The sequence below is a fragment of the Haliotis asinina genome, chromosome 7, assembly GCF_037392515.1.
Source record: "Haliotis asinina isolate JCU_RB_2024 chromosome 7, JCU_Hal_asi_v2, whole genome shotgun sequence".
Lineage (NCBI taxonomy): Eukaryota > Metazoa > Mollusca > Gastropoda > Lepetellida > Haliotidae > Haliotis > Haliotis asinina.
This window is the reverse complement of record NC_090286.1, coordinates 283,675-306,898: the sequence shown is the minus strand read 5'-3', so window position 1 is coordinate 306,898 and position 23,224 is coordinate 283,675. Positions and strand designations below refer to the sequence as shown.

Below are 23,224 nucleotides of genomic sequence, written 5' to 3'. Positions count from 1 at the left end.
CACAGTACAGTATATCTAGACAAGGTCGTACACTTCGGTGTACCCAAGGCAACCTGCCTGCTTTGCAGATCGCTACGCTACTGTCGCATGCAAATGATTAGAACTTCATCTAAACATAGTCTTGAGTAATTGGCCTATCCATCACCACCCATGACACCTACCAGTTCTTTATTGTTATTTCTGAAAGTCGATTAAAAGCTGATTTTGACCCTCAATAAACGATCTTGACACAAATGGCGGACGATAACAAGCGTCGACCAATGAGAGGGCTTGCTTTGACCACACACCCTTTATGCGGCCTTATAATCTTTGTTATCGTCTGCCATGGCAAAAGTTGTGTATAGTGACTTCAAGGACAACATCATGGAGTGAGACTCTTACGGGGGTGTAAGTGTTGTTGTTTGCGGAGGGAGTAGTACAGGAAACGGGGGTTTGGACCACGTCTGATATAAGCCATTATCTATCAACAAAGCCTTTGTGTCCCCCTTTCCTGTGCTGCCCATTTCACCAACCACTTTTCGTTTTCACCCCAGATTGACTGGCCAGAAAGATAGCAAGATTAAAAAAGTTATTAAAAGGGTCCCTTTGTAACCACAGTCTCCCAAGGGAGAATTTAGGAAAGATGGTAGTTGCGCTTCTCCCAAGGAGGACTGCATCAATGGCTTCTCTCGTTTTGAGAGTGTCCAGCTCAGAAAGACCTATTTCAGAGACCCAACTCATATGATCTTGATCAATTAAGTGATTGTGATCCTGTACTTCACTAAATGTGCAAGTGTCACAATCGCCCTTGCTTGACGCAAGTTGTTAGAGATTACAGGAGGTTCAGAGAGTACTACACGGAACTCTTTCTCTGAGATTTAACTGTCCATGAGTGTGGTGGAAATATGGTCATCTATTGTGTTTAACTTTTTTTTGGCTAGAATTTTAATTTCGTCATGTTTCAATGCTTTACGCTTTAATTTGCTGGATACAAACTTTAACACCAGTCCCACCAACCTTGACACCCCAGTTGTTATTTCAATGCCCAGCACTATAGATGCGGCAACATTGGTGATCAACAACCCAACACCTACCACTCCAAATCCCATGCTGGTTGCCATAAGGGTGGTGTCCACCCCATCCACGAAATTGAAAGCTCTGTGGTATTTCTTACATAATGATGCCCGTTGTGATCTTGTTACAGTTGACGTTTTATGTCACATAACTGTTTCAAACGAAACCCGTCTACCGTTTCCATGGCTTTTACTACTTCATCTACGTTTGGATACAGTACCATTCTGTGTTTGTATATTGTATCTATTTCATAAGAAGTTAAATTGCTTTTTTGTTCATTTTGGATCAATCTATTTGAGGCTTATAATGTTAGAATTTTCAAACATGTTAGTACTGTAAATCACAAAGTTTTTGCGTCATGATATTTTTGCGAGTGGCGACCAACATGATATTTTTGCAACTTGCCTTATTCTCAAAACAGTTCAGTTTGACAGTTTCAAAGCTTATTTGCATCTGAAAGTTTTAACGGAAGTAAATCCTATCTCATATTAAAGCTTGCCGCTAATCTTCAACACCATTCAGTGGAGTACTTCCGCATGTATGCAATCAGTGATGTTTTCCTAAAAACAACACTTGCTGCATAGGCCAGATAAGCTTAAAACGGTTTAAAGGGATTAAATTAAATGGAATGACTCTAATAAATTGGCACTGATGAAGGACCACTTTAGTCAATGTCGGCGAAGCTGTTGATCTCCAGATAAGTGTCATGAAACTTATCAACTGGATGGTCTCGGCCTTTCAAACAGTCTCTGAGAAATGTGTGTTGCATTGTTGGTCCCTGTCTGGACTATCGGACGTACTGATTGAGTGACTTTTTTTCAGGTATCCATTGTTTGACATTTGACACCTGAGTATGAGTAATGATAGTAATTAGTCATTCTTCACGATGTTGTCATTGCTTAATATATGTATTGTCTAGATCTATTGTTAATTGTATGAACTGGTGAACAATAAATTGAAGATAGGACAGGTTGTTTGCTGATTATTCATTGCATTCTACCAGCAAATTGCGTCATGATATTTTTGTGAGCTCAAGTCATTTGCAATTTTCGCAAAAATATGATGCTTGCAAAAATTTAATGATTTACAGTATATGAGAAACTAAAGCCACTAAGGGTAGCAATAATGACCCCTTCAAGGCTTGCTAAGGGTGCCAATCCTAGTCGATGATACGACAACGTTCTTATTTGTGTCTGTTGTCCCAGTATATTGACAACCCACTTACAGGGTCTGAACTCCGAGACAGACTTCCATAATGAGTGTGGAGTCTGGTTTGGATAACCATAAAATCCTGTTGGTAATCATGTAATATGGTCCTTAAAACTGAACTATTGTCGTTTGGAGCTAACAAGTTGCCTGTGTGACCTGGTATTTGTATAACTTGTAGCTTACCATTAACAGGATTGAAAGATGTGAGAATGATCCCGTTCTTAATTTCAGAGATGTAACCGTCTTCAACAAATGAGATAAATGGTGCGGTGAGGGTCATGTTGATTAACCATTTTATGTTATTTAAAGTCTGCCAGCAACACCTGCTCGTACACATTGTCTTTCAAGTGTTGGACGTACGGGTTGCTTTCCTCACCATGCAGATTGAATCCTTCTGTGTCTTCTAGTTCACCAAGCGTGAAGTTTGGAGGATGATTGTTCATCGTCTATGTAAAAATGTTATGAAATAGTTTCCAATTGTTTTTCTGATAATTTCTCGTATGTACACGTCAACCCCATGAAATGTATGTTGTGGGGTAGGAAAAATTTAACGATCAATATGGTGTCACTTACGGTAACTGTGACTCCCTGCAGACTGTTGGGGGAAATCAATGTTCACCCGCACGTAAATGGAGCAAACGTAGTAGTGTTGTTGCTTGGACCACCGGACTTCACTCGATGATGGTTCACTGATGTAGACTTGGATGACTATTGTGGAATTCGTGGGCACATTTTCAAGGATGTCAGTGTTTTGTCAGCTAAATCATTGAAGTGCGAGATCGATGGCTAACTCATGTTTTGCGTCTCAGGTTTCTTGATAGCGTGTGGAATATTATATTCTTCGACAATGTGCTGAGGTTCATGGAGTGTCTTTGTGTAGCGACATAAGCAAAGAGCAGCATTCTGTTGTCCCTGTCTTGTTTAGGCAGTGATTGTTGTTTTCCGTGAACATGTAGGGAGAGCCGAGTGTGATGTTAATGATCCAATCGATTTGAGAGATCAACAGCATCCATTTGTCGTCGGTGAAGATGAGAGTGTACTGCTGGTTTTGAGGGATGACTGTGCGTTTAACATTGTCTAAGTCAAACAGCTTGCCGCCAAACACTGGGGATATCATCCATTTATCCTCACCACTGTGTCAAGGTCCTACCGAGTGTTGCTGACTGCTGTTGTGGTACTGACAATGTAACTTAAGTTTCTACTGCCTCCATCGCCGGTGGGGACTTCAATGCGTTTGTAATTATTGTTTTTCAGTTGCATCCATTATATTAATTATATTAAACTCATATATTTTTATGTATATAATGTCACAGTACAGAAGATAGGCAGATCCTTCCAGAAGATTAGTCATTCTACAACTTATATGCATTGTGGGAATGTAGACATTGCAAACATTGCTACTTCACTGTTTAATTATGAGGCTTTATATCTGTCGGAAAACAATGTTTGCACCAGCAGTGTTAGCTGAGTGAAGCAACAACAAACAAAGAGACAGTGCTACGGAGTAGTTTACTGTGGGAGGCTGTTTGAGTACAATCGTAGAACATTCTTCCGCAACGTCTTTCTGAAACTGGTTTCGGTTTGAAACCATAAAAATAAGAATATAGCTGCGAGCAGCGATGAGGGCTTCTTGGATGTTATGCAATACAGCCATTTGCATCTGTGACGTACTTCCAATAGTAGTCATGGCTACAGATAATATAGATACATGCTACTGTCAGTAATGGGAAATGTGTCATTCTTTTACTCTGAATTCATATTGGCTTTAAATACAGATGCTACCCGTATTAGGATATCAATCAAACAAACATAATGATTGTCGCTTTCAATTCTTATAGGCTTTGAAACAGATGCTACTTGTAAAATAGCATGAAAAGAGAAAAAACTTAGTGGTTGTCCATTCAGTGATCAAAGCATGCACACTTCACAACAATCTTTTCAAAATGTCTAAAACATAAAAGCCTAAGCTGAATGTGATTCACGGTATGTTACTTAAATATATACATAATATATGTTGTATTAAGTAAATCTATATCAATGAACATAACAAACATGTCCAGTGATCTAACTTCAATAACATACAGGAAAAAACACCATTGATCTTGACATACTCGTACTTGAATTGTTCCTGAGCTTGTGATTAATCTTGGAAATTTCACACTACCAGCACAAACATAGTACTAGTCTAGATGGATAGACAACGCCATTCAGTTTGTTCACTTTCGTGGTTCAATTGATGTAAATTTGACTTATAATATTCATAACATCATACCAGTACCAGCTGAATGCTCAATACCATAGGACGATAGCACGTTACTATAGTCCAAATGATACTGGTTGTGATTGTGTATGAATTTAAAAACAAGTTAACAGCAGCTATATCTGCTTCAGTGACAATATTTCGCTAGATCATGAGCACAAGATACATCAGGTTGTAGATATGCTAAAGCACACAGAATATTTTAAATGACTAATAAAACCTGAACAAAATGGCTATTTAATCTTTCTATGGTTGATGTGGCGTAAGTTATGGCTGTGTATGTTTGGAATGTAGCTGTGCTGTTAAAACCTGCTTTGTGCTTTAAACAGGAAACCATAACTATCAAAACAAGACAGGTATATGGAACCGAAGGCAAAATACCGCGGTTCCACTTATATCTCGGTTTATTGTTTCACAGATGAGGAATTTCGAGAATGAACGCATATATGCTACTCCATGTTACACTAAAAAGTCTATGCATTAAGAGGTAACAACATCAGTCCAAACAAGGTAAGATTTGGTTGGAGAAGTACTGCTAGACCTAGTTAATTTGCGTATTTCAGCGCCTTCTAGCACTTCGACCTGGCGCAACATTTTATTTTTGCCATTTTCAAAAGGATGAATGAAAAATCTATGGGACCTGTAAAACATGTTATTTTACTTCTGTTACGATTCATACAATTAAACAATCACAGTACATAGATAACATGCATATATGTTATGCACCTTTAATACATTTTTAGACCAGCCACTGAGTTGTACAAATTGAGGGATTTTCAAAAATATATAATCTTTTGCGAGACGCATGGAATTGTTCCCTACATCTGTTGTTCTTTAAAGTGGAAAATAATTGTAGTTTAGGTTCGCAAGCTTAGAAGCGCCATCTTCGTAAGTTAACTTGTCAGAAGTTTAATAAACCCTTATATATCATAAATTTCATAGTGTGACACGCTACACAGTGTAAATTTGCTAACATCTGTGAACTCGTTAATTAAAGCATGGGCTGGAACTCAGTGTGAAAACAATGCCATTTGTGATTAATTACTTTAAATGACACCAGCAAGTCAGTCTATCGCATCGGTGCTTGGCGAGACGCTCCCGATTTGTCACCTCCCGGCTTGGAATGAATTTCACGTGCATTTCATGCTCATGCAGAGACAATGAGGGTGAAAAGGAGAGAGATGGAAGTAAACTGATTTTGAATAAGTCTTGATCTTGAAATCCAATCAAATGCATGTAAAATTATTTATAATATTAATAGAATACGGAAGCTCGACCGAAAATATAGTATAAGTAATCATAAGTTACATTCATGGTTTCCTCGCTGCATCGGTAAATATCCACGCTGTTTTAAGCAAGGAGACTCATCGGAGGCCCCACGCCAAGAACAGAAGCGATGTTGACCGATACACTTCGGCCTTTGCTTGTTGATGAACGTAATTCTATAAATCCACGTATCCACTACAGAACACACAAAAACCTTTAACTTTTTCGCATTTTCAGTTTGTTGTCAGATAGATTCATAGGCCTATAAAAGGCATTTCAACAAACAACTCTACTTAATTTTAATTGAAGCTCAGATCAAATGTATTTGGTAAGCGCTAGCACTTTTGACATACACAAAGACACGTTATATTTATATCAACAGAACTCATACATATCGCCAACTTTGAACGGAACGACTGAACTGACAGGCAAGAGTGAGTACTGGTGTGCGGTCTTGTGAGACAGATGTTTGAAGGCGCGGCCGTCATTGTCCTCCCGCTTTCCTTCAGATTTTCGTGCTCTTTCCAAGGGTTAAACGTTAAATGCTGCGCCAACTTTTGGCACATTCCGGCGCGTATTCATGGGCCGTCGGTGATAAAAAGAAGTGCGTATTTTCTTAATATGCAGAAATTAGGGGATTTTGATGGCTAGTATTGTTCATGGTGACGTGTACATAGAGGCAAGCACTTTCGATAGATATTTAACGCGGTCTGATCAGAAATATTAGAATACTTGCACCGCACTCTTTCCTTTCATTAGGGGGCACGTCTCAAACGTTTTGTCTTCTTTTTAGCTAATGCAGTATGTATTGCCGTCAAAACAGTGCATTTTAACAATGATGTAAGTGCGCAGGGAGGTGCCTAGAGACAAAGTATGGCAAGTTTGAAAGCGGTAGCTGTTGTAGTTGTAGTGCAGCAGATTTTGGGAGCAAAGTAGTCAGAATTGGGCTGAAAAACAGCAGCAAAAACTTCAATCGCAAATAGCAGCCGAACGGTGCATTTTAGCGACTCGACCCGTCCAGGCGAAATTGTAGACATTTTGATTGCGCATCTGCTCAAGAAGTTTGGTAGTCATTGCAGCAGTAGTTTCGGAGATATTTGCATTTCAAATTGAAAATTTCGAATTAATTTTGATTTATCTGCCCTTTGCTATTGGGCCCACAGCCTAGAGATTTTAATGGGGAATATCTACACCTCGGTGCGCATCTGCCTGATTTTTTTCAAGCGATTCTGTCCACTGGTGCTCTTTGTAGGGCTGGAACAAAATCCGGCGGAAAAATAAATAATAATAATAATAATAAAAACATCAGTAATTACAATAGGTCTTTTGCCTTATGGCAAGAAGCCCTAAAAAGTGCTCTATGTTGTCAGTTTAATGCATGTAAGACATGGGTAATAAATAAAATACCACACAAGGTCTCAATACTCTTGAATTGTGAAAAATGTGTCCTTCCTATGGTATATGACTAAGTTTTTGCTCAGTCAGATACCATAGCAAGAACACTTATTTTATACAATTCGTATTTAGTGAGACCTCATGTAGTACACTGTATTATCTGTATATGGAATGGTATATATTTAAGTCAATAAGGAAATTTGTCAGATCTCTCTATATATTGAATTTAATAGTAATGCGCTTTCTTCTCAATGTTGAGATAAATCAGCACTGTCAGCATCATCAAAGTGTATCATGAACTATTTTTTATCAGAATTTTGCAGTTGTACATGTTTACGCAATCTCCTTAAAATGTTCAATATTTGCCTCATTTGTGTGCATGTTAAAAGTTTCCTCTACTCCTTTCCCAACCTTTGAGAAGTTGAGGGGATTCCATCAGGTTTAAGGACAAAATCTAACTCTGCAAAAGCATGACACCGGTACCTGCAAAAGTGCCTCATTCATTGCTATTTACTGTTTGCATTCCAGAAAATGGCTACTAAATATGATGGCATTCGATTATATGGAACTGTTGTGGATAACGACAGGTTTATTGTATTAACAATGTTTAGGTGTAGATTTGAACACCATTTGCTAGAATTATTATGTTCTTTTATTTGTAATAGGTGATACTGTTAAAATTCAGCATGCTGATTGTATTCATTATATAATGAGGTTTCCTTTTCAGGAGACAAGAAATGCAGGCTTCTCTCCACTTCTGCTGTGATGTGTGGTAAGTCATACATGATTCATTGGTTCAAGGAGAAACTATCATAGCAAAACATTATTTATCATTTGTGGTTGTTGGTTTTCTGTTTCCTATCTGCATACAAACAGAAACACCATTGATTGCAGATGTGTAATTGTCCGTTTAGCCATTATGATAGTATGAGGCACACTACATTGTTGTGATGCATCTTGAGTGTCCCAGTGTCCAGATAGTGTGTGGTACTACACTACATTGTTGTGAAGCATCTTGAGTGTCCCAGTGTCCAGATAGTGTGTGGTACTACACTACATTGTTGTGATGCATCTTGAGTGTCCCAGAGTCCAGATAGTGTGTGGTACTACACTACATTGTTGTGAAGCATCTTGAGTGTCCCAGTGTCCAGATAGTGTGTGGTACTACACTACATTGTTGTGATGCATCTTGAGTGTCCCAGTGTCCAGATAGTGTGTGGTACTACCCTACATTGTTGTGATGCATCTTGAGTGTCCCAGTGTCCCAGTGTCCAGATAGTGTGAGGCACACTACATTGTTGTGATGCATCTTGAGTGTCCCAGTGTCCAGATAGTGTGTGGTACTACACTACATTGTTGTGAAGCATCTTGAGTGTCCCAGAGTCCAGATAATGTGTGGTACTACACTACATTGTTGTGATGCATCTTGAGTGTCCAAGTGTCCCAGTGTCCAGATAGTGTGTGGTACTACACTACATTGTTGTGAGGCATCTGTTGCGTCCCAGTGTCCAGATAGTGTGTGGTACTACACTACATTGTTGTGATGCATCTTGAGTGTCCCGTTGTCCAGATAGTATGAGGCACACTACATTGTTGTGATGCATCTTGAGTGTCCCGTTGTCCAGATAGTGTGAGGCACACTACATTGTTGTGAGGCATCTTGAGTGTCCCGTTGTCCAGATAGTGTGAGGCACACTACATTGTTGTGATGCATCTTGAGTGTCCCGTTGTCCAGATAGTATGAGGCACACTACATTGTTGTGAGGCATCTGTTGTGTCCCAGTGTCCAGATAATGTGTGGTACTACACTACATTGTTGTGAAGCATCTTGAGTGTCCCGTTGTCCAGATAGTATGAGGCACACTACATTGTTGTGATGCATCTTGAGTGTCCCGTTGTCCAGATAGTATGAGGCACACTACATTGTTGTGATGCATCTTGAGTGTCCCGTTGTCCAGATAGTGTGAGGCACACTACATTGTTGTGATGCATCTTGAGTGTCCCGTTGTCCAGATAGTGTGAGGCACACTACATTGTTGTGATGCATCTTGAGTGTCCCAGTGTCCAGATAGTGTGAGGCACACTACATTGTTGTGAAGCATCTTGAGTGTCCCGTTGTCCAGATAGTGTGTGGTACTACACTACATTGTTGTGAAGCATCTTGAGTGTCCCAGTGTCCAGATAATGTGTGGTACTACACTACATTGTTGTGAAGCATCTTGAGTGTCCCGTTGTCCAGATAGTGTGAGGCACACTACATTGTTGTGAAGCATCTTGAGTGTCCCAGTGTCCAGATAGTGTGTGGTACTACCCTACATTGTTGTGATGCATCTTGAGTGTCCCAGTGTCCCGTTGTCCAGATAGTGTGAGGCACACTACATTGTTGTGAAGCATCTAGAGTGTCCCAGTGTCCAGATAGTGTGTGGTACTACACTACATTGTTGTGAGGCATCTGTTGCGTCCCAGTGTCCAGATAGTGTGTGGTACTACACTACATTGTTGTGATGCATCTTGAGTGTCCCGTTGTCCAGATAGTATGAGGCACACTACATTGTTGTGATGCATCTTGAGTGTCCCGTTGTCCAGATAGTGTGAGGCACACTACATTGTTGTGAGGCATCTTGAGTGTCCCGTTGTCCAGATAGTGTGAGGCACACTACATTGTTGTGATGCATCTTGAGTGTCCCGTTGTCCAGATAGTATGAGGCACACTACATTGTTGTGAGGCATCTGTTGTGTCCCAGTGTCCAGATAGTGTGTGGTACTACACTACATTGTTGTGAAGCATCTTGAGTGTCCCAGTGTCCAGATAGTGTGTGGTACTACACTACATTGTTGTGATGCATCTTGAGTGTCCCAGTGTCCAGATAGTGTGTGGTACTACACTACATTGTTGTGAAGCATCTTGAGTGTCCCAGTGTCCAGATAGTGTGTGGTACTACACTACATTGTTGTGAAGCATCTTGAGTGTCCCAGTGTCCAGATAGTGTGTGGTACTACACTACATTGTTGTGAAGCATCTTGAGTGTCCCAGTGTCCAGATAGTGTGTGGTACTACACTACATTGTTGTGAAGCATCTTGAGTGTCCCAGTGTCCAGATAGTGTGTGGTACTACACTACATTGTTGTGATGCATCTTGAGTGTCCCAGAGTCCAGATAGTGTGTGGTACTACACTACATTGTTGTGAAGCATCTTGAGTGTCCCAGTGTCCAGATAGTGTGTGGTACTACACTACATTGTTGTGATGCATCTTGAGTGTCCCAGTGTCCAGATAGTGTGTGGTACTACCCTACATTGTTGTGATGCATCTTGAGTGTCCCAGTGTCCCAGTGTCCAGATAGTGTGAGGCACACTACATTGTTGTGATGCATCTTGAGTGTCCCAGTGTCCAGATAGTGTGTGGTACTACACTACATTGTTGTGAAGCATCTTGAGTGTCCCAGAGTCCAGATAGTGTGTGGTACTACACTACATTGTTGTGATGCATCTTGAGTGTCCAAGTGTCCCAGTGTCCAGATAGTGTATGGTACTACACTACATTGTTGTGAGGCATCTGTTGCGTCCCAGTGTCCAGATAGTGTGTGGTACTACACTACATTGTTGTGATGCATCTTGAGTGTCCCGTTGTCCAGATAGTATGAGGCACACTACATTGTTGTGATGCATCTTGAGTGTCCCGTTGTCCAGATAGTGTGAGGCACACTACATTGTTGTGAAGCATCTTGAGTGTCCCAGTGTCCAGATAGTATGAGGCACACTACATTGTTGTGATGCATCTTGAGTGTCCTGTTGTCCAGATAGTATGAGGCACACTACATTGTTGTGATGCATCTTGAGTGTCCCAGTGTCCAGATAGTGTGTGGTACTACACTACATTGTTGTGAAGCATCTTGAGTGTCCCAGTGTCCAGATAGTGTGTGGTACTACACTACATTGTTGTGATGCATCTTGAGTGTCCCAGAGTCCAGATAGTGTGTGGTACTACACTACATTGTTGTGAAGCATCTTGAGTGTCCCAGTGTCCAGATAGTGTGTGGTACTACACTACATTGTTGTGAGGCATCTTGAGTGTCCCGTTGTCCAGATAGTGTGAGGCACACTACATTGTTGTGAAGCATCTTGAGTGTCCCAGTGTCCAGATAGTGTGTGGTACTACACTACATTGTTGTGAAGCATCTTGAGTGTCCCAGTGTCCAGATAGTGTGTGGTACTACACTACATTGTTGTGAAGCATCTTGAGTGTCCCAGTGTCCAGATAGTGTGTGGTACTACACTACATTGTTGTGATGCATCTTGAGTGTCCCAGAGTCCAGATAGTGTGTGGTACTACACTACATTGTTGTGAAGCATCTTGAGTGTCCCAGTGTCCAGATAGTGTGTGGTACTACACTACATTGTTGTGATGCATCTTGAGTGTCCCAGTGTCCAGATAATGTGTGGTACTACCCTACATTGTTGTGATGCATCTTGAGTGTCCCAGTGTCGCAGTGTCCAGATAGTGTGAGGCACACTGCATTGTTGTGAAGCATCTTGAGTGTCCCAGTGTCCAGATAGTGTGTGGTACTACACTACATTGTTGTGAAGCATCTTGAGTGTCCCAGAGTCCAGATAGTGTGTGGTACTACACTACATTGTTGTGATGCATCTTGAGTGTCCAAGTGTCCCAGTGTCCAGATAGTGTATGGTACTACACTACATTGTTGTGAGGCATCTGTTGCGTCCCAGTGTCCAGATAGTGTGTGGTACTACACTACATTGTTGTGATGCATCTTGAGTGTCCCGTTGTCCAGATAGTATGAGGCACACTACATTGTTGTGATGCATCTTGAGTGTCCCGTTGTCCAGATAGTGTGAGGCACACTACATTGTTGTGAAGCATCTTGAGTGTCCCAGTGTCCAGATAGTATGAGGCACACTACATTGTTGTGATGCATCTTGAGTGTCCCGTTGTCCAGATAGTATGAGGCACACTACATTGTTGTGATGCATCTTGAGTGTCCCAGTGTCCAGATAGTGTGTGGTACTACACTACATTGTTGTGAAGCATCTTGAGTGTCCCAGTGTCCAGATAGTGTGTGGTACTACACTACATTGTTGTGATGCATCTTGAGTGTCCCAGAGTCCAGATAGTGTGTGGTACTACACTACATTGTTGTGAAGCATCTTGAGTGTCCCAGTTTCCAGATAGTGTGTGGTACTACACTACATTGTTGTGATGCATCTTGAGTGTCCCAGTGTCCAGATAGTGTGTGGTACTACCCTACATTGTTGTGATGCATCTTGAGTGTCCCAGTGTCCCAGTGTCCAGATAGTGTGAGGCACACTACATTGTTGTGATGCATCTTGAGTGTCCCAGTGTCCAGATAGTGTGTGGTACTACACTACATTGTTGTGAAGCATCTTGAGTGTCCCAGAGTCCAGATAATGTGTGGTACTACACTACATTGTTGTGATGCATCTTGAGTGTCCAAGTGTCCCAGTGTCCAGATAGTGTGTGGTACTACACTACATTGTTGTGAGGCATCTGTTGCGTCCCAGTGTCCAGATAGTGTGTGGTACTACACTACATTGTTGTGATGCATCTTGAGTGTCCCGTTGTCCAGATAGTATGAGGCACACTACATTGTTGTGATGCATCTTGAGTGTCCCGTTGTCCAGATAGTGTGAGGCACACTACATTGTTGTGAGGCATCTTGAGTGTCCCGTTGTCCAGATAGTGTGAGGCACACTACATTGTTGTGATGCATCTTGAGTGTCCCGTTGTCCAGATAGTATGAGGCACACTACATTGTTGTGAGGCATCTGTTGTGTCCCAGTGTCCAGATAGTGTGTGGTACTACACTACATTGTTGTGAAGCATCTTGAGTGTCCCGTTGTCCAGATAGTATGAGGCACACTACATTGTTGTGATGCATCTTGAGTGTCCCGTTGTCCAGATAGTATGAGGCACACTACATTGTTGTGATGCATCTTGAGTGTCCCGTTGTCCAGATAGTGTGAGGCACACTACATTGTTGTGATGCATCTTGAGTGTCCCGTTGTCCAGATAGTGTGAGGCACACTACATTGTTGTGATGCATCTTGAGTGTCCCAGTGTCCAGATAGTATGAGGCACACTACATTGTTGTGAAGCATCTTGAGTGTCCCGTTGTCCAGATAGTGTGTGGTACTACACTACATTGTTGTGAAGCATCTTGAGTGTCCCAGTGTCCAGATAATGTGTGGTACTACACTACATTGTTGTGAAGCATCTTGAGTGTCCCGTTGTCCAGATAGTGTGAGGCACACTACATTGTTGTGAAGCATCTTGAGTGTCCCAGTGTCCAGATAGTGTGTGGTACTACCCTACATTGTTGTGATGCATCTTGAGTGTCCCAGTGTCCCGTTGTCCAGATAGTGTGAGGCACACTACATTGTTGTGAAGCATCTAGAGTGTCCCAGTGTCCAGATAGTGTGTGGTACTACACTACATTGTTGTGAGGCATCTGTTGCGTCCCAGTGTCCAGATAGTGTGTGGTACTACACTACATTGTTGTGATGCATCTTGAGTGTCCCGTTGTCCAGATAGTATGAGGCACACTACATTGTTGTGATGCATCTTGAGTGTCCCGTTGTCCAGATAGTGTGAGGCACACTACATTGTTGTGAAGCATCTTGAGTGTCCCGTTGTCCAGATAGTGTGAGGCACACTACATTGTTGTGATGCATCTTGAGTGTCCCGTTGTCCAGATAGTATGAGGCACACTACATTGTTGTGAGGCATCTGTTGTGTCCCAGTGTCCAGATAGTGTGTGGTACTACACTACATTGTTGTGAAGCATCTTGAGTGTCCCAGTGTCCAGATAGTGTGTGGTACTACACTACATTGTTGTGATGCATCTTGAGTGTCCCAGTGTCCAGATAGTGTGTGGTACTACACTACATTGTTGTGAAGCATCTTGAGTGTCCCAGTGTCCAGATAGTGTGTGGTACTACACTACATTGTTGTGAAGCATCTTGAGTGTCCCAGTGTCCAGATAGTGTGTGGTACTACACTACATTGTTGTGAAGCATCTTGAGTGTCCCAGTGTCCAGATAGTGTGTGGTACTACACTACATTGTTGTGAAGCATCTTGAGTGTCCCAGTGTCCAGATAGTGTGTGGTACTACACTACATTGTTGTGAAGCATCTTGAGTGTCCCAGTGTCCAGATAGTGTGTGGTACTACACTACATTGTTGTGATGCATCTTGAGTGTCCCAGAGTCCAGATAGTGTGTGGTACTACACTACATTGTTGTGAAGCATCTTGAGTGTCCCAGTGTCCAGATAGTGTGTGGTACTACACTACATTGTTGTGATGCATCTTGAGTGTCCCAGTGTCCAGATAGTGTGTGGTACTACCCTACATTGTTGTGATGCATCTTGAGTGTCCCAGTGTCCCAGTGTCCAGATAGTGTGAGGCACACTACATTGTTGTGATGCATCTTGAGTGTCCCAGTGTCCAGATAGTGTGTGGTACTACACTACATTGTTGTGAAGCATCTTGAGTGTCCCAGAGTCCAGATAATGTGTGGTACTACACTACATTGTTGTGATGCATCTTGAGTGTCCAAGTGTCCCAGTGTCCAGATAGTGTATGGTACTACACTACATTGTTGTGAGGCATCTGTTGCGTCCCAGTGTCCAGATAGTGTGTGGTACTACACTACATTGTTGTGATGCATCTTGAGTGTCCCGTTGTCCAGATAGTATGAGGCACACTACATTGTTGTGATGCATCTTGAGTGTCCCGTTGTCCAGATAGTGTGAGGCACACTACATTGTTGTGAAGCATCTTGAGTGTCCCAGTGTCCAGATAGTATGAGGCACACTACATTGTTGTGATGCATCTTGAGTGTCCCGTTGTCCAGATAGTATGAGGCACACTACATTGTTGTGATGCATCTTGAGTGTCCCGTTGTCCAGATAGTGTGAGGCACACTACATTGTTGTGATGCATCTTGAGTGTCCTGTTGTCCAGATAGTGTGAGGCACACTACATTGTTGTGATGCATCTTGAGTGTCCCAGTGTCCAGATAGTGTGAGGCACACTACATTGTTGTGAAGCATCTTGAGTGTCCCAGTGTCCAGATACTGTGTGGTACTACACTACATTGTTGTGAAGCATCTTGAGTGTCCCAGTGTCCAGATATTGTGTGGTACTACACTACATTGTTGTGAAGCATCTTGAGTGTCCCGTTGTCCAGATAGTGTGAGGCACACTACATTGTTGTGAAGCATCTTGAGTGTCCCAGTGTCCAGATAGTGTGTGGTACTACCCTACATTGTTGTGATGCATCTTGAGTGTCCCAGTGTCCCGTTGTCCAGATAGTGTGAGGCACACTACATTGTTGTGAAGCATCTAGAGTGTCCCAGTGTCCAGATAGTTTGTGGTACTACACTACATTGTTGTGAGGCATCTGTTGCGTCCCAGTGTCCAGATAGTGTGTGGTACTACACTACATTGTTGTGATGCATCTTGAGTGTCCCGTTGTCCAGATAGTATGAGGCACACTACATTGTTGTGATGCATCTTGAGTGTCCCGTTGTCCAGATAGTGTGAGGCACACTACAATGTTGTGAGGCATCTTGAGTGTCCCGTTGTCCAGATAGTGTGAGGCACACTACATTGTTGTGATGCATCTTGAGTGTCCCGTTGTCCAGATAGTATGAGGCACACTACATTGTTGTGAGGCATCTGTTGTGTCCCAGTGTCCAGATAGTGTGTGGTACTACACTACATTGTTGTGATGCATCTTGAGTGTCCCGTTGTCCAGATAGTATGAGGCACACTACATTGTTGTGATGCATCTTGAGTGTCCCGTTGTCCAGATAGTGTGAGGCACACTACAATGTTGTGAGGCATCTTGAGTGTCCCGTTGTCCAGATAGTGTGAGGCACACTACATTGTTGTGATGCATCTTGAGTGTCCCGTTGTCCAGATAGTATGAGGCACACTACATTGTTGTGAGGCATCTGTTGTGTCCCAGTGTCCAGATAATGTGTGGTACTACACTACATTGTTGTGAAGCATCTTGAGTGTCCCGTTGTCTAGATAGTATGAGGCACACTACATTGTTGTGATGCATCTTGAGTGTCCCGTTGTCCAGATAGTGTGAGGCACACTACATTGTTGTGATGCATCTTGAGTGTCCCGTTGTCCAGATAGTGTGAGGCACACTACATTGTTGTGATGCATCTTGAGTGTCCCAGTGTCCAGATAGTGTGAGGCACACTACATTGTTGTGAATCATCTTGAGTGTCCCAGTGTCCAGATAGTGTGTGGTACTACACTACATTGTTGTGAAGCATCTTGAGTGTCCCAGTGTCCAGATAGTGTGTGGTACTACACTACATTGTTGTGAAGCATCTTGAGTGTCCCGTTGTCCAGATAGTGTGAGGCACACTACATTGTTGTGAAGCATCTTGAGTGTCCCAGTGTCCAGATAGTGTGTGGTACTACACTACATTGTTGTGATGCATCTTGAGTGTCCCGTTGTCCAGATAGTGTGTGGCACACTACATTGTTGTGAAGCATCTTGAGTGTCCCGTTGTCCAGATAGTCTGAGGCACACTACATTGTTGTGAGGCATCTTGAGTGTCCCAGTGTCCCGTTGTCCAGATAGTGTGAGGCACACTACATTGTTGTGAAGCATCTAGAGTGTCCCAGTGTCCACATAGTGTGTGGTAATACACTACATTGTTGTGAGGCATCTGTTGTGTCCCAGTGTCCAGATAGTGTGTGGTACTACACTACATTGTTGTGAGGCATCTGTTGCGTCCCAGTGTCCAGATAATGTGTGGTACTACACTACATTGTTGTGATGCATCTTGAGTGTCCCGTTGTCCAGATAGTGTGAGGCACACTACATTGTTGTGAAGCATCTTGAGTGTCCCAGTGTCCAGATAATGTGTGGTAATACACTACATTGTTGTGAGGCATCTGTTGTGTCCCAGTGTCCAGATAATGTGTGGTACTACACTACATTGTTGTGAGGCATCTGTTGCGTCCCAGTGTCCAGATAATGTGTGGTACTACACTACATTGTTGTGAAGCATCTTGAGTGTCCCGTTGTCCAGATAATGTGTGGTACTACACTACATTGTTGTGAAGCATCTAGAGTATCCCAGTGCCCCAGTGTCCAGATAGTGTGTGGTACTACACTACATTGTTGTCAGGCATCTGGTGTGTCCCAGTGTCCAGATAGTGTGTTTTACTACACTACATTGTTGTGAAGCATCTTGAGTGTCCCAGTGTCCAGATAGTGTGTGGTACTACACTACATTGTTGTGAGGCATCTGTTGTGTCCCAGTGTCCAGATAATGTGTAGCACACTGCATTGTTGTCAGGCATCTGGTGTGTCCCAGTGTCCAGATAGTGTGTAGCACACTACATTATTGTGAGGCATCTGGTGTGTCTCTAAAGCTGGAATAGTACTGAGTGTGACTTTTATTAACAAAAATTAATGGAAACTGAAAATCAGCCCATGCACTATATATAGGGAACGTTGTGTTAGCATGGTGACATTTATGTTCCTATCTATCATGGGCTTAAGACTGGTGCAGTGATATCAATTTAATTATTGGAAATAAAGTGAAGTGGGACACCCTTATTCATGGTGTGATCCCTTGCAATATATTAAAGGGCCTATTAAAATACCTTTATTGTTGAGTAACGTGTCATTTGATTAATATGATTAAATGTTTTTATTCATCAACAGGAAATTAAGCTGACATGGTGGATGATCAACATTCTATATTTTATGTGAAGGTGAAACATACCTTGTGCCCATTTCTTTGGCTTTAAATGTATCAATGTGATATGTCCTGAGTAACTGAGTTACCTTTGGGATTTTGTCACTAGAACACAGGATTGGAACCATTTGAAATGCATGTTATTTTGTATTTACAGCTCAGAAACACTTCAAAGTTGATCAGAAGGGTGATGTGGCTGTTGTACGGATTGATAGCCCAAACTCAAAGGTAACGTTATTTTACAAGAATTTGGATTCACTTTAGTTTATGACTTACAGAGGAAAGAGACAGCACCTTGAAGATATAATCATGATATCTAATATGACACTAAAGCCATTTTTCTTGAACTGAATGAATTTTCATAAATGTCAACTCATTTTTGTGAACTGAATAAATTTTCATAAATGTCAACTCATTTTTTTGCCATTTTAAGCTATAATAGATTCTTTTCAATAGACAGATTCTAGTATGTTGTGTATTGACTGCAGAATTGGATCCCCCATTGTCCGTAAGGCACCTAATTGCCTAAATAACAGTCAGCACAATATACAGAGACTGTGTAATTGTAGTTTTGATGTGCTGTATATTGCTGAGGCAGGTTTTTCATACCTGAAAAGACAGGGCTGAAAAAAGGAGTACATGAGGTAAAACATATAACGTTTTTCCCCTACAGTTTCACTTTTAAGTTTCATTAGCAATACTAACCAAACAACTCTCCCACCCTGCCACTGGGCCACTGACTCTTAGTTCCATTGGTTCTGGTGATAGTAGTTGCTGACCTTCCTGGGTCATTGATTTGTTGCTGTGTATTCTTGAACCCTGATGATGCATCAGTTCACCTGAGGACTGTCACTGTGGATCCTCCAACACTTCCATGTGCAACCATCCCACCATACAACAATCAATCCCATCAGCTGCTTGTCATGGGCTTAAGAGATTCCACCCCTTCATCTGTCAGTTTAACCTGTATGTTTACATGGGAGGAATTAGTGGCCTCTCACAGGACACAACTTTTTAAAGATCACATATACTCTAGAGGGTGCAAATGCATAAATCACTCATTGACATCGTTATAAATGAAACCCTGTCTTTAAAACTGCTCATTTTGTTCTTTAATTACCTTAAATCGACCTTTTTGACAACCGTGCATTTGGCATTTCTTGTGTCTGGATTAACCGAAAACACAGATTACTATTACTTATTGTGGATTTCAATATGTATGCACATTTATTAATCCATACTGAATACACTCTGTCGTGTCTGTGCCTGTGTGAAACCAACACCCTTCTTTCAAAGTATTAACTGCCAAAAAATTGATTGATTTCTCATTATTGGATAACAAAATTACTTTTTGTAAAGAATGACGCACATTATGCAAGTAGTTGCCAGGTGTGCTATCTTGGGTGACCAGTGAGACTATCACATCACATTTTCATATGTTAGACTGTTAAAAGACACATCACTTGGGAAATCTGCAGATGAATTATATATCACTTGTTTTTGTGGATATTGATGGATACATTCCTTGAACAAGGTAATTGCCTGACATTGCCCCTATAACTTTAATTTGTATTAATTTTTATATTTGCATTTTGTGTTTATTAAGTTGCCATAGCTTTCAACAGAATCATTGTTTTTGTCGTGAAGTGTAATGATACAGACGACATACACAAGGGTGTGCGTCCGAATTATGATTCATATAGGCAAACTATAAAATGTCTAGATATTACATTCCTGTTATATATTCGCAGATCGCTTCTTTTTATTAAGTTTCAAAATGCATACAAGTATGATTATAAAGTATTTAGGATTATGAGACCAAATATAAAGACGCATAATGACTAGTGTCTACATACTGGTGAGTGAACGTTTACAAACCAAGTGCAGTGGAAGCTGTCTAATTCTGACTCGACTGGGACCGACTTTTGTGTCCGAATTGGACTGGTGAGAGTCAAGAGTTAGCTCCCTTGACCAGGAGATACACATGCATGGCAATTTTACCATAGTGTAACATGTTTTCGGGGGTAATAGCCCAAAAGATGATCCTGGACAATATTGCGTATCAGTAGATTATCAAAACTGTAACTCCGTCAATAAGTATCACCTCATCTTTTACAAATAATTTATTGTTAGAATGCTCTGTTGTCCGGTGGTTTCCAATGCAACACACATTTCATATCTTGTCTTTAAGCACAAGCGCTACAAGTGACGTACCATGTTTTTGGGTTACTCGCTATTTCACTGGGTAATGCCCTTGTATGGAAGCGCATGTGATTCAATCTTCACTTCAGCTTGCTGAACTTCTCTGTTAATTGCTTTTGTTAATTGGTTATCATCACACCTGATAATCCGTTTGAAGTCGGTAATCGGCTAACTATAAAGCACTTCCGCCTCAGGCAGTCCCGCTTGAAGGGCGGAGATTTCAGTCTGAAATCCGAGTTACATGAAGTCCGAATTAGTTAGCCTATATGTAATGATAACTTAGTTAACTTCTTCTGGGACCAACATTTCGGACCGAATTATATAGAAAACCGAGTTACTTAGGGTCCGAGTTAGACAGCTGCTTCCACTGTAACTTTAGCAAGTGAAGAAATGTATCCCGCTGTATTTTCACTTACGCCCCGACCTCACTTATATTATGTTACAGGTAGTGTCATGCAAACTCGCTTTGGGCATGATTCAAATACATATTTAACTACTTGTAGAAAGTACTTTTGATTTTCTAACTTGATGAAAACAAACCATAATCTCATTAATTCAAATGGACTTTAGTCTGTGACTTCACGATTTTCATAAATGGCGGCACCCTGTCTGAGGATGAATGCTTTTTTAAGTTTGTTTTCACCGACTTACAAAATCAAAATTACTTTCTACTGGTAGTAAAATATGTATTTTATTGATGGATAAGTGGATTTTGCATGACATTGCTTATAACATAACAATTTCACTCTTGGAAGCAAGACCCATGAAGGTCCTGAGGTAGAATAGGCCTTCAGCAACCCATGCTTGCCAAAAAAGGTGACTGTACCTGTCGTAAGAGGCGACTGATTGGGTGGTCAGGCTCGCCGAGTTGGTTGACACTTGTCATCGGTTCCCAGTTGTGCAGATCGATGCTCATGTTGTTGATCACTATTATCTTTAAAACATATCTTCTCTCACATCTTATGAGCTTTCTTTCATGATAGACAGCAGAGTGAAAACAAACTGTAAACAAAGTTGTACCATTCACCTGAACACTCCACTGCTCCTGTTCCTGGACAACCTTGAAGCCTCAGAAGCATGCAGCATGCCCAGCGGTTGATCATGTGACTCATTTGTCTGATCATTATCTTACAGGACTCACAACGGTGCAAACATTCTGTAGTGGTCCTCAGCCATAACATGGAATGGGGACTGTATTCAGCAGTGTCCGTCTGTCTGTATTTCCCAATTCTTGGTAACACGACATTTGCTGTTGTACCCAGTGTCTTTAAATTTTGTGATAGCCTACATTTGTGAATTTTGAAGACACCTGTCTCTTTGGGTGACCTTGACCTTACCCTCTTGTCAGTGAGATATATCAAACACTGTTGTGTCCAATAAGTTTGGTGAGAGTTGGTTAGTATGCAGACACCAGTTAATTTAGGTGACCTTGACCTTATTTTCAAAGTCACCATAATGTTTTAACCATTTTTCAAACTTATGTCGACGGATATCTCATAAAACATTGAACCCGATGTCTCTTATTATGTTGACAGCCTAAATTGGGTGATTATGCAGACACCAGTGATTTCAGAAGTCATGTATATGGCCAAAAAATACAAACTAGCATATATGTAAATATTTCATTCATTATATATTAGTGGCAAACACTTGTTGATGTTATTAAATATGATTTTGGACAGTCCTTTAGCAGCATGAGGGGTGGTGGGATAGCCTACTGGTAAAAGCGTTCGCTTGTCACGCCGAAGATTCCCCGCATGGATGCAATGTGTGAAGCCCATTTTCTTGTGTCTCCCCGGGTGATATTGATAGAATATTGCTAAAAGTGGCGTAAAACTAAACTCACTCACTCACTCACTCACTCACTCACCCCATGGACAAGCAAGGTTCTTCAACACTTGTGTCTCAGCTATCTCATCTACGATCCAGTCTTCAGAGGATCAGCCTCTTTGACAGCTTCAGCGCAGCTCACGACTTCATTTGTATCTGTGTCCTGTGAACCCATTGCAATCCATTCCCTGACTGACGGTCCAGTGTCAGCTTCATGTCTCATGAATCATTGTACCAGTTTGATTAATCCTGAACCACATAAGTTCAAAGGGCCAGTTTGTTTTGGTCACAACCAGTTTGAAAGGCCAATTTGCTTTGGTAATCCGCACCAGTCCTGTTAGGGAAAAGGGAACCAATTTTGAAAGGTCATTTCGGTACAGTTAACTGCACCATTTTGGAGGGCGAGTTTGGTTCGGCGGCTCAAATTAGTTTTGAAGGCCAGTTTGTTCAGCAATCTGTACCAGGTTCATTTGGGCGACATGAACATGAAGGTTACTTCAGTTAAGAGAACTACACCAGTTCAGCAAGCCAGTTCAGTTCAGTGAATTGCACCAGTTCAGGCTGTTTGGCAGTTCAGTATATATCAGTTTGCGGAGTTGGTACAGCAAGTCACCAAAGTTCCATGGTTCAACAGATTGTTTGGGTTTGGCAATTCAGTAAACTTTTGATCTTTCCATCATGCTTCAGCATCTTGTCTCAAGTGACTATAAACCTTTAGGAAGGATATGATGGCGATAATGTTTAAGCCCCTCAAAGACTTCTACCAGTGGCTATGTGTGTGGAGACATGTACCCTCACCTCCATATTTATTACGAGGTGATACAACAGTCTCTTAAATTATCCCTGGATGACACTGAGTGAAATAAGTGAGTGCATAAATGAATAATGATTTAACTCAAACATGTTCTTTGGTTATGAATGAAATACAGCTGAAACATTGGAGACCAAGCAATAAATTTGACTTATTGGTGCATTCAAGACATAGGTATGTTTATGATGGTAGAAAATATGGTCAGGACTGGCAGGTACTTCTAGTGATGCATTATATTTGAGATGCCAGCATTTGACCCATCAGGAGTTGATTGTATATATCATTAGCACCGATTTGATGTCAGTTTGTCAACTCAAAGTAGCCCCATGTACAGGAGTTACACACATAACAAACAGTGGAAGGCTTTTTTTAAGCACATGTAAGAATTCTGATGGGCTTATGAGATATTTGATTTTCAGAAT

The 23,224-nt window shown here is 41.5% G+C and overlaps 1 protein-coding gene across 1 annotated transcript in view; it reads left to right on the top strand.

Annotated features, from left to right (window-relative positions):
* The window catches only part of LOC137291767 (trifunctional enzyme subunit alpha, mitochondrial-like), a 74,415-nt gene that overhangs the window by 9,510 nt on the left and 41,681 nt on the right, over positions 1-23,224 (top strand). The window contains exons 2-3 of the mRNA XM_067823284.1: positions 7,911-7,955; positions 18,117-18,187. Of these exons, the coding sequence (XP_067679385.1) occupies positions 7,911-7,955; positions 18,117-18,187 (116 nt within the window). The remainder of the gene's footprint in view (positions 1-7,910; positions 7,956-18,116; positions 18,188-23,224) is intronic.